The 12,097-nt window shown below is 37.4% G+C and overlaps 1 protein-coding gene across 11 annotated transcripts in view; it reads right to left on the bottom strand.

The window, feature by feature from the left end:
* Positions 1-1,984: 1,984 nt before the first annotated feature.
* The window catches only part of Lmo7 (LIM domain 7), a 217,287-nt gene continuing 207,174 nt past the window's right edge, over positions 1,985-12,097 (bottom strand). For 10 of the 11 annotated variants that reach the window (XM_046449438.2, XM_046449439.2, XM_046449441.2 and 7 more), the window contains 5 exons: positions 10,412-10,625; positions 7,200-7,505; positions 5,290-5,398; positions 4,040-4,142; positions 1,985-2,750 (listed from right to left, as the gene is read on the bottom strand). In XM_046449438.2, coding sequence (XP_046305394.1) covers positions 2,728-2,750; positions 4,040-4,142; positions 5,290-5,398; positions 7,200-7,505; positions 10,412-10,625 — 755 coding nt within the window. In that variant the 3' untranslated portion in view covers positions 1,985-2,727. The remainder of the gene's footprint in view (positions 2,751-4,039; positions 4,143-5,289; positions 5,399-7,199; positions 7,506-10,411; positions 10,626-12,097) is intronic. The other variant, XM_046449447.2, reaches the window with a different exon arrangement.

Below are 12,097 nucleotides of genomic sequence, written 5' to 3' on the forward strand. Positions count from 1 at the left end.
CTTGCCTAGCATGTGTGAGGCACTGGGTTCAATTCTCAGCACCACATATAAATAATTAAAATTATTGACATTGATAATAATTTTATTGTCAATAAATAAATACATTGACAACTAAAAAATATTTTTTTTAAAAAAGGCTTAGATGAAAAGGAATAATGGTCAGAAAAGACACTGAATAACACTAAAATCATGATGCAAGAATTAAAGCATGCACTGGGGGCAGTGAAGAGCAAAAAGGCAGAAACTGAAACAGGAAACAGTGGTTATTTAACTAGTGCATATTGAGGGCTAATATGATAGGCAGAGCACAAGGCAGTAGAAATTCATCTTCATAAATAAGTCGTGAGATGGACAAGCCCAAACACTGCTCATGAGGGTCGGAGCTGGTAACACTTTACTGGAAACCATTTTGGCAATATGAGTCAGGGGAGCCTTAAATCACATAATCACAAGTCTATGAAAATAATAAATAGATATGATTATGGTCATATAGGATTTATATTAGAAATAGATTTACATTATGTACTATAATTATATATACAAAGTTTTTTAAATATTGGGAACTAAAATGTATATAATAGTGAAATTATCAACTACATATTAGTAGAGCCAAACAATGGAGCTCTTTTGCAACTATTCAAAATAGAGAGAGAGCTGGGGGTGTAGCTTGGTTGTAGAGTGCTTTTCTAACATGCTCACGGCCCTGAGTTCAATCCTCAGCACCAAAAAGAACAACTAAAACAGAAATGATTTTAAGAACATGAAAATTGTTCACAATCCAGTTTAACTAAGAAGGCATTATAAGTATCTATATGCAGACTGACTTTAAATACTGCTCTTTTCTTTGGAGTTTGGGACTGAGAGTATAAATTCTTTATACTGTAGACCATTTGGCAAATTTTCTTCAATAAATATAACTACTTCAGTAATCAGAAATAACAAATAAGTGCTTAACAAAATAAAATCTGAAACAAAATTTTTAATTTTCTCCCCCATTACCACTTCTTAATTACATATTTAATTACATATTTTAAGCACATTCCAACACAGTTCTCATTTCCTGGAATTACCCACTCTGCTTATATTACTCTAAAGAATTCAAGCAAGTTGTTTATATTTTTGCTTAAGTTTTATATTCTTGCATTCCAACTCCAAATTACTAAAACAGAGTATATTTTTTGCTCTGCAGATTTTCTAAATTTACTGGGGCAACAAAAGTGAAGATTTTATTGAAATGAACCAATAATTCATCACCTACGTAGTACCTCTTACCAGAAAAATTTACTGTATTAAAAAATATAACTTTTATCAAAAAATCAAGTTCCTTGACATGGTTTAGATATGAGGTGTGCCCCAAAAGTTCATGTTTAAAACAATGCAAGAATGTTCAGAGGTGAAATGATTATGAGAGTTGCAATGTAATCAGTGGATTAATCCACTGATGTGGACTAATTGAGTGGCAACTGTAGGCAGGTAGAGTGTGGTTAGAGGAGATAAGTCACTGGAGGTGTGCCTTTGGGGTTTATACTTTGTCCCTGATGAGCAGAGCTCTCTGCTTCCTGGTTGTTGTATCCTGAGCTGCTTTATTCCACCACACCCTTCTGCCATGAAGCTCTGTATCACCTCAGACCCAGAGCTATGGAGTTGGCTGACCACGGTCTAAACTTCAGAAACTGAACCAAAATAAAAATTCCTGCTCTAGTTGTCCTTGTAAGGTTTTTTGGTCACAGTGATGAAAAAGCTGACTAAAACATTCCTCATTAAAATGTTTCAGTAAAACCATTGAGACTATGGGTGATAGTTTCACAGGCTTACGCACTATCAAAATTTGTCAAATTGTACACTTAAAATATGTGTAGATTATTATATGTGCATTATATCTTTGTAAAGCTGCTAAATAAAAGTGTCAAGAAAGACCATATACCAAAATATGATCTAAAGGACTGAAAGGGAGACACATACACACAAGAAAGAGGACCACTCCTTAAATGCATCAGCAAGTTTATTTACAAATGCAGCTGAACAGAAAGGCTCATTAGGTTCTGAAGAAAACTTTTAGGATACAAACCATGGTTATTTTTCATTAGTGAAAATAAGCAGCTTTCTACTGAATTGCTTAGCAACCGTTCTGGTGAAGAAAACTGAGCTCTCCTCATCAAGCAAAATAAAATGTTACATAAGCTAAAAATTTCTTTCAATCATATTACATAGGTGGAAAAAAAGGATACAGAAAGCAAATTTAGGGATGGATTTAAATGAAAATTTTCATGTGTTTCCACATTAACTTAGTATACAATAAACAGAGCAAGTACAATTATATATTTATATTAACTATTTCAAATAATGTTTTAAGAACTTTTTAAAAAAAACAATAAAATACCCTCTTCAAAACACCACTAAATAGTCAAAACTTGATCATCATCAGCCTCAAAAATATTTTTAAGTTCTTATTTTTTCCCTTGTGCTTTTATGATGCTGTCTTCAAAAAAGTAAATACTGCACTTTTTCCACACAAAATTACCTTCTTATAAATAAACAAACAAAAATATAGGGTCTACCAAGACTATAATGGTCCTACATAATCTAATAAAGCAAAAAGAAGAAGGAGAAGAGTTATTCTTTTTTAAAAAAGAGCAAAAAAGACATCAGACACATATTTATAGATCTACATCAGCAGCAAGCACCTCTTCTTCTATCTGCAACAGTGCTTTCATATGGAGACTTACATCACATGGCAGTTGGCCGTCCAGCTGATCAGGTAAGGAGAGAAGAGAGAAAAGTGCTTAGGTTCAGAAACGAGTGAATATCGCTTCATGGGCTACATAGCAGTCATCACTCAAACAGTGGCCCAGTGAGGTAGAGAGAGTAACCTGTCACTCAGTTTTAGGATAAAGCTGGGCAAATCGCAGCCTCTGGGCTCCAGAATTCCTTAGTTGTAAAAATGGAATAAAAATGAACTGCTGACATAGAAAGAAATTACACTCAACTCTCTATTATTTGCATTGAAGGAGAAAAAAAAAGGCATGGGCAATTTTATAATAATGATTCTAAAAATCAATTATATTTGGCTTTGGAGCAAAGAAAGAAAAGGGCACACACATACACACACTCCCCAGCCATGCCCAGCCTTGCCACTCTCCAACCTCAGCGTCAGTGTCCAGGGAGGACTGACTGAACAGCTGGGGAAAGAAGGCTCAGAAGCCACCAACAGATAAGAGAGAGTTGATAGGGCTTAAACTATTTCCAAAGCACTCTTCACATAAGGGGTCATATAAATACCTCAGAGTTCAAAAGCAAATGGTTTTGCTGATACCACTTGTGACACCACTTCACAGTAAGGAAGAAACATGTTACCAGCATCAAGGTTCAAAATATACACAGCACTAATGTTTGTCTTGCTGTAGCTATAAACAACACACAACCCAAATATGCTACCCTATATTTTATAACACACAAATGCTTAGACACAACTAGCATCTGAAGTTTTGGAAAATGCATCTTGCAAAAAATGACACTTAAACACTATATAGTCAGATAAGAATTAAGGCTCTTTTAAAATGCTATGTGTAATGATATCTGATTAGACAGTAACATGGAGAATAAGCTGATATTCTCCAGTACTCTAAATGATCACTTGCAAATTTGGTCATATTCTAAACCACATAACAAAGCTCATTGTTAAACAATAAAAACAAGCCATTGGGGAGAGATCAACCCTCAGTCACTTTGTCTGTTTTGGTTTAACTGTCCCCTTGAGTTATTCAGACCCTATGCAGATAACAAGAGATGCAGGGTCTGGACTTTTGGGTACAAGTTCCTCTCCAGTTCCACTACCCTACAACCCACCCTTGTGGCTGGACCCCGAGCAGTGAACCATATACTACACACCCTCTTCGAAGGGGATAGACTAAGATCCCTAAAATCTAGATTCCTATGGCAGTGAAGCTGAAGGGGACATGGCTACAGTTTCAGGGAAATGCATGGGAACCCGCGGTCTCCTTAAAAGACAAGAAATTTTCTCTCTGATTTGCTCTCTTACATTTGAATCTGAGATAGCAGTCGTTGCAGTACAGTTGGTGGTTTCTGATTCTGACTTCGGCTCCTGAGGAAGAACCTCCGAGGTCACACTCACAGGACACACACTGGGAGCCAAAAAAGAGAGAGAGAGAGAGAGAGAGAGAAAGGAAAAAGAAAAAACAACCCATGTACAATTAGCTCAAGGAAGCTTGGGGCGCACCCAGAAAAAAAAAGTAAAGAAAAAAAAAAGAAGCAAAATGCAGCTTCTAAGCTCTTGAATACATTTCAAACAAAGAAAAAGCAAAGTGGGGGGGGGGCAAGAAATGATTAGTAGATTAAAATCAATTCTTCCAGATAGGACATTAAAAAATTCATAAAGTCAATTTTAAGAGCCAAGATGACCATTTTAAATAGAGCCCCAAATAAAGTAGAAATAATCTGCTAATTGGCTTAAGGAGATTTAGTCTTCATAGCCCCCTGGGGAATGGAGGGTACATCACCACATAAAAGAACTGGCTGAAGTGAATGGAGTTCGGGTTTTGGCACTCCATTCTGGAGGAAGCCACCTCCAGTATTCCTGCCACACTAGCTTGGCAAATGTTTCCACAGGCTCCTCCCTTCAAGGCTCAAACACTAATTATTTTGAGTCATTCTGTTCTGCCTAGGAACAGTGCAAGCCAGCTATGGACACATTTCAACCAACAATGGTCTGTAGGAATCCAGGATCAACAGGGGGCCTTTCTTCTGGCCCAAAGTAAGTCTAAGAATCAAATAGATTGTCTGTCTCTAGAGACAGACAATGCTAAACAGTCACAGCCTTAGCACTTTTTGTGTACAAAAACCTGTCAGGTATAAGCAGGCTGTGCAATTTTTTAAATATTTGCAATGGTTTTCCTTTGTATTCTCCCTATTCCAAGGTAAGCTTTTAGACCCTGTCATAATTTCAGGTCCCTATGTCTTCAATAACATTGGTAAATTATATTTTAAGTATGCCTATGATAGCATGTTAAACATTTATGCACTGTAAATTTTATTTATAGAATTCTCAGAGATTAGAGATAGGAAATGCATAGTGTTTCCAGATTCACTTATGACTAGATTCAAAATTTGAGAACTAAGTAATAGCAAGCAATCTTTGATTCCAACAAAGCACAGACGGACAAATATAGCACCTAGCTTGTTAGTGGCACATCCACACCCAGCGGCTCAAAGAAGCCATGCGCTCTCCAAGCAAAGCTTTGCAGGCCTGCAGGCTATTTATCTCAGTCTCACCTTAAAACAATGTAAATGATAACAAAGACCCAGGGACTCGATGATCATGGCAGCTCCTTTGCCCAGAATGTTATTACAGTAGGAGCACACTCGCTTCCCACTGACTGACCTAGACACAGAACAAGAACGGAATGGAAGCGTTCACCTGCACACATGAGATTCATATTTAAAATCACACTCTGGTATTCGCATCCATAATAGCAACTTAAGGAAGGCTGTTTGTATCTGTGGGAGAAAAATTTTACCAGACAAGCACAGCATGCCTCAATTATACTGTAACTGTGAATGATCTGCATGGCAGCTCTGGGACCCCGGACAAATACTCACCTACATGAACAGTTCCAGTGTAATTAGTCCACTCGGCACTGTATGACACCATTCTCCTTAGATCATAGACCTACTTAGCAATACCTCCCCTTCTCTAATCCATTACATTTTCATGCCAGTTAAACCTGCCAAAGCATGCAACTCTAATCATGTCACTCCATACCTCAGACTGAAGAGCAGCCCCAACTTCCCTCAACAGGCATTGGGAGTTCTACTTTTCTTTCTTATTTGCCCAATTTTCTAATTAAAGAAAGTGTCAGTGCTTTCCTGCCTGTGTCTCTGGCCTAAACAACTGGCTCAGCAGAGAATAAAATAAATACCGCCAGGCAGCTACCATTTCCATATAGAAGGAGTTTCTACTTTACTTCTGGATGTAGGTCTCATCTCTTGCAGTGCTGAAGTGACAGCCACTTCCTCCTTACCTCTAATCCCTAGGGATTAGCACAGAACTTCAGTGGTGCTGAGCAGTGCATAGCTGCTGAGTGTCCAATGTTGAAGGCCATAGAGATCTTCTCAGGGAAGAGAAGCTCAATGATCATCCCTCTAACCTCTGTTCTTCTAGCATGTGGTAAGTGGGGATCCCAGTAAATAAATGGATCCTCTCCTCTGCACAAACTTCGCCTCTGCTGACAAACTGATCATAAATCCTTACCCCTTTTCTTTTACTTCAAACTCTTTAAGATACATTTTGTAGATTTTGGCATAGGCAACATTATATTGGATTATAAAAAGATTCCTTATAAAAGTCTCTTCTTTGATAGTTAAAAAAATCTTAGTATCAATGTATATTCTACCTTTAAAAATTGTTCCATTTGTAAAAAAAAAAAAAAAATGTAGCATGTGCCAGAATTCCCTTGGGGTGACAACAGAAGCATGTACTTACACGAAACACAAAAGAAACCCACTCTGACATTTGAGCTTCACTCCACAGCACAAGGCACGTGGCTAGTGATGCTATTAAACTCTCACACACTTCCCACCCCATGTGAACTATGGAACTCAGTTGATGTAGCCTGAACAAAATGATGGCAAACCAGGTAACATCTAAGCAAGGATTCTGGCAATCAAAAACCCCAAAACCAAAGACCTAACCTACTTAATATTTTTTAAACCCAGGTTGTTAAAGCTCACCAGACTATGAACACTTGATTATAATGTCTTCTCTTATACTTAGTTCCTATAAAATGAGTTTGTATTGCAGTGTCATTAAAACAGCCAAACATTTTACAATACTGCTTTTACCCATAAACAGGAAAAGCATCTGTGATCTAGTATATGTTTTTATGATTCCACATGGAGGACTATTCAGATATGTCTTACACCAAGACACTGACCACACGCTCAGGCCAAGAAAACCCTGGCAACTGGTAGACATCTTCAAGGTCTCCACTGACTTCTGAGACATCTATAAATACTATTAGGGTAGCATGAAAAGATATTAAGAAAGTCTTCTCAATCTGACTGTGACATATTCAAATGTGCTGTTCTTTTTTCACTGAAAGCTTGAACAAGATTTAGGGGAAATTTTGATTTAAAAAACCTTGAGACTAAGAGAAGGAGAGGAGAAAAACAAAGGGCCTCACCTGCTGCGGGGCTGAGTGCCTGGCTGTGGCTGTGGCTGTGGAGTGGAAGGGGAATGGCTGCGAGGGGCAGGGGTCTGGTTGGTGACTCCGCCCGTGGTGGCCTTCCCAGGGCCAGCGGAAGGAGGCAGCACACTGGAGGATGGGTTCCGCATGTAGGCACGGTTGGATGTGGACAACAGCTGAGGTGGTGGGCGACTGAAGTCTTGAACAGAGGAAGAAGCATAGACGCCTGCAGGCTGACCAAGCCAAGGGGACTGTCGCCAAGAAGCAGATCGGGAGGAGTCCAGGTTATCTAGAGACTCACCTCTGAAACACGTAAAGGACTCATCAAAACAGCATTAGGCATCCAACTAGAAACCTATTCAACACATCATTACAACCATTAAAAGGTCCATTCTGTGTACTTCTAAAGCAGGTATTAATTTACATCCACTTACATAGAAAATTACCTTGAACAGGTAAATTGCTCATCATCAGAGCTAGCATGAGGTTTCACATTTCAATCAACCTTCACTTTTACTTCATTCACTTGGTGCTTAGATAAAATAAGTACAACCAAAGTGGAAAGAAAAGTATTTTTTAAGATAAAAGCTAACAGTAAGACAGACAACCATTATCTTTGATAGTTTAGACATATAAATTTTACAGTCTTTCAAATTCAATCCAAAACTATATTTAAGCACTTAAATATGATAAGTATTAGGCTAGATGTTTTCACAACAGTATTAAACTTAATCTCCACAATTCTATAAAAGATTTTTTAAATCTCATCAAAGTTAAGCAGACCACAGTTAGAGCCAGTCAAGGGTGGTAATCAGCTTTCAACCCAGTCACCCTGATTTCAAAATAACACAGACTAGCCTTCCATGAAATGCTCAATAATTCACCATCCAAAACCCTAAATTCCAACTGCTTAATGTCCACATTACCAGAAGCATTTGCCAACCAATCCCTTAAATTGAAAACACATTTAGCTCACAAACTGACTTAAAGACACCTTCTGAAAAATCTCTTTTAAAGTTGTATACTTACATTAATACTGATCAACCAATATTAATTGCAAATTATAAGTTTTTTCCTCACTTATCAATTGTGTTGCTATTACTCTTAAATATTCTCATATGTCAAGCTTAAAATATGCATTTAACTTTAACATTGTAAGAGTAATATATCACATGGAAAAACTCACGCAACACAGAACAGTATATGAGGGATTTCAAGGGTCCCTTCCCTCACTTACCACACTTGCCCTAACCTAACCTGTGCTAACTATAGGTCCTTCACACGTTTCTCACATGTGCAAATATTTACATATACAATCAAATTTTCAGAAGTACAAATGTGTTTATATACACATGCAAGGTATTTGCCTGTTAACATTCTTAAGTGGGATAATGCTATAACACAGTCTTCAATAACTCATTTACCACTTAACATATAACTTCATGCCTATTTATGTGGCAGATGGTACCTTGCTGGTTCCCAAGGAACCATACCTTCTGGAATCCACTCTATTGTGTAGTCCCTGCCAATGACTTTAGGCTTGATCTGTGGCCAACAGGCATCAGCAGCCATGATGCACATGGAATGGAAGAAGACTTACATATTAGGATATGTCCTTCTGCCAGTCTACCTGTTTGAATCCAGGTGCCATGCCATGAGGAAGCCCAGGCAGCTATGTGGAGCAGCACAGGTAAGAACAGACATTTCTAACCACTAGATATGGCTTAAGCTCTTCAGAGGGCCCTCTGCATGAGGGGCAACAAATTACAGCCCATTGCCAAGATATATATAGCTCATTTTTCAAAGAGTCATTAAGAAAACAAAGAATAGGTGACAGAGACCTCTGCAGCCAACAAAACTTATTTACTGTCTAGTTCTTTATTTTTTCTTTTTAAAATGTTATTCTACTTTTTTTTAAATTACCAGCTCCTACTCTAAATGACAACAGTTGCTCAAGTGCCCCAGTCAACTGCATGCAAAGAATTTCCCAGGCAACCCTCAGATCTGAGAGAAAGAACGAGTTGTTATTTTAACCCACTAGGTTTTGAAGTGCTATATTATGCAGCAATGTCTTTCTCTTCCTTTAATGGTTATATAGTATTTTATCTTTCTGGTATACCACTACCTATTGAACAACTATTAAGTACCCTTTGCACAGAGGACATGGTGATTTTTTTCAGTCATTATTAATAATGTGTAAGTATTCATCATTTTGGATATATTTGTGCAGACTTATCCAAATACATCCAGAAGATAAGAATGTTAGAAACTTAATTGTTCACTGAATTCAGATGTATAAAACTTTGCTTAATACACACTGAAAAGCTATCCACCCAACTGGGAAGAATTCCTATTTGCTTATACAATTACTAAGTTTAAGCAATCATATAATTCTTTCCAAATCTCCTAAGTAAAAGAGACATATCATTGTTATTTTGGGAATAGTGTTGATCTTCATACATTGATTGGCTTTTTGTTTCTTTTTCTTATAAACCGCCTGCTCAAATCACCTATTTTCTTATAGTCATTAAGGTTCATTTACTGATTTTTAAGAAGATATTTGTATGCTGAGAAAATGAGCTTTTTGTCTCTAGGGTGTTAAAAATAACTTTGCCCAGTTTGTCAAATAAGGAAATACTGACTCAAAGTAGCTGCAGGATTTGTTTACCAAGATTTATCTTTTAAAATATTCATATTTTCATCTCTAATTTATTCTGTATACTTAACTTTTTAAAGTTAGAAAACTTAGATTTTTCACACTTTGCAAATCCCATTTTGATAATTCCAATCTAATCATCATCTCATTATAAACAGAAGTTTCAATACCTTTTTTAAAGTTTGGCAGCCCAGAAAGCACTAAGTGCTTATTTAATTATCCCAATCCCACTTCAGAGTTCTAGAACCAGATTTGTAACCTATTAACCATGTCGTCTTGTCCAACTATATTACCTGCTTGAGTCACAGAATTACTACCCTACTTCAAACCAGTTTCTCCAGATTAAATGAGATGTCGTAGGCAAAGCATCTGGCTCATGGTCGACATAGGATAGAGCCCAATGTTTTTTTTCCTACTTGTCTTCCTCTTGCCAGACCTCAGGTAAGTAGAAGAAATTATGATATCTCTTCTGTCCAAACAAATCACCAGCACATCTAGAAATTAAGCATTTGCCTCACAACAAAGAAGCAGCGATTCCCAAACCTTCTCCCACCTTCTCATGACCCCAGGCAGACAGATGGGCTCTTTATTTATGCTGGAACTACGCTGTCGGATCCAGCTATTGTCATGGTGAAGGGATGTTCTCTTTCTCATTTCCTGGAGAATCTGCTGTCTCTCCAGCTCTGCTTCTGAGGGGGTTGAATCTTTCTTGGAGCTTCTCTGTGAAAAGCCTGTACCCCCAATTTGGTCCAAGTATTTGTTGCTTCCTAAATTAAAAATACACAAAAAGCTTCAGGGTTAGTACATAAGAAAGGACAGTGGATAAATCTCCAAAGACAGTCCAGCTTAACATCTGACATATGCTTACATATTATCAACTTCCAATGAGGTGGCTGCAATGACACAGAAAGCACCTGTCTCCTGTTTCTGAAGATGCCAGTTCCCTACCCACAGGCACAACACAGAACATACTAGGGACACCCAGGGGCTGCCTGTAGAAGGGAAGAGCCAGAATGGGATCACTGGATCACTGGCTATAACAACTCTGTGTAAGAACATGAAGTTTTCTTTTAAAAAAAAAAAAAAATTGCACTCCCTTGGGAAAAGAAAGCCCACAGAGGCGCGAATTTCTAGCTGACCCAACCTGAGTATTCATGTCACCAAACTGCAGGGCTAAGAACATATTCAGTCTCTGAAATGGAAAAACAGCCCAGGCATCCAAATGACAGTTACCATCCAAATAAATGTTATGCTTCTTTCTGTTCTAAGGAACTTACAGAAGTATAATTTGGATTATCACATTTATTAATGATCATTAAGTCAGGTTTTATCCTAAGGGCTTTATCTCTTGGGTTTGCTGACTGATTTACGATTTGGGTAAAACATTAAGATTAAAGTATCATCCACTGAAGTATCATCTGTGCCTTAATATCAATTAGAAAATTTTATCCAAGGATTTATTTTATTTTTCTATATTTACTGCTATTGTCATTCTTTCAAAATTCATAGTTTATCTATGTCTTAGTTTCATCTTCCAGTAAGCAATGAGCAGAACCACCCTTATATACTCCTAAGTTTAACATAGCTTATCACTTTGGTTGAATTTTAAAGAAAACATTTTCCATTTTAAAAGAACCTTACTGGTATAATCAAGTTATTCCACTAAACAGTTAATAATTTCCACTGCATGCCACTCAGGAACTTGAACTTCATAAAGAGAACACACACACACACACACACACACACACAGGATGAGACACGGACCAGAATCACAAACAATATTATTTCTGAGTCAGATCTGCTGTTACTAACAGATCATGAGTTTCACTCAGGAAAGCATACAGCTATTACTTAGGTTGAAGGGAGTGAAGGGAGGGAGGGGTATGGAGGTAGAAAGGTTAGTAGAATGAATCTGACATTATCCTATTACATATATTACTATATGACCAGTGTAATTCTACATCATGTACAACCAGAAGAATGAGAAATTATACTCCATTTACGTATGATGTGTCAAAGTGCATTCTACTGTCATGTATAAGTAATTAAAACTTTTTAAAAAAAATATTTCAGAGAAGATTAAACTATAACTTTAATGGTGGCTAGGGGCAAGTTCAGGGAGAAGAAATGGGAAATCCAAATAGGAAAAGATCCAAGACCAGAGGAACCATATCAAAAAGTATCTGACAAAGTCAGAATTAGGAGAAGACAATCTGGTTATGTTTAAGGGTTCCTAAAG

The sequence above is a fragment of the Marmota monax genome, unplaced genomic scaffold, assembly GCF_021218885.2.
Source record: "Marmota monax isolate L192 unplaced genomic scaffold, Marmota_monax_Labrador192_F-V1.1 WCK01_AAM20220418_F8-fsc00137, whole genome shotgun sequence".
Classification (NCBI taxonomy): domain Eukaryota; kingdom Metazoa; phylum Chordata; class Mammalia; order Rodentia; family Sciuridae; genus Marmota; species Marmota monax.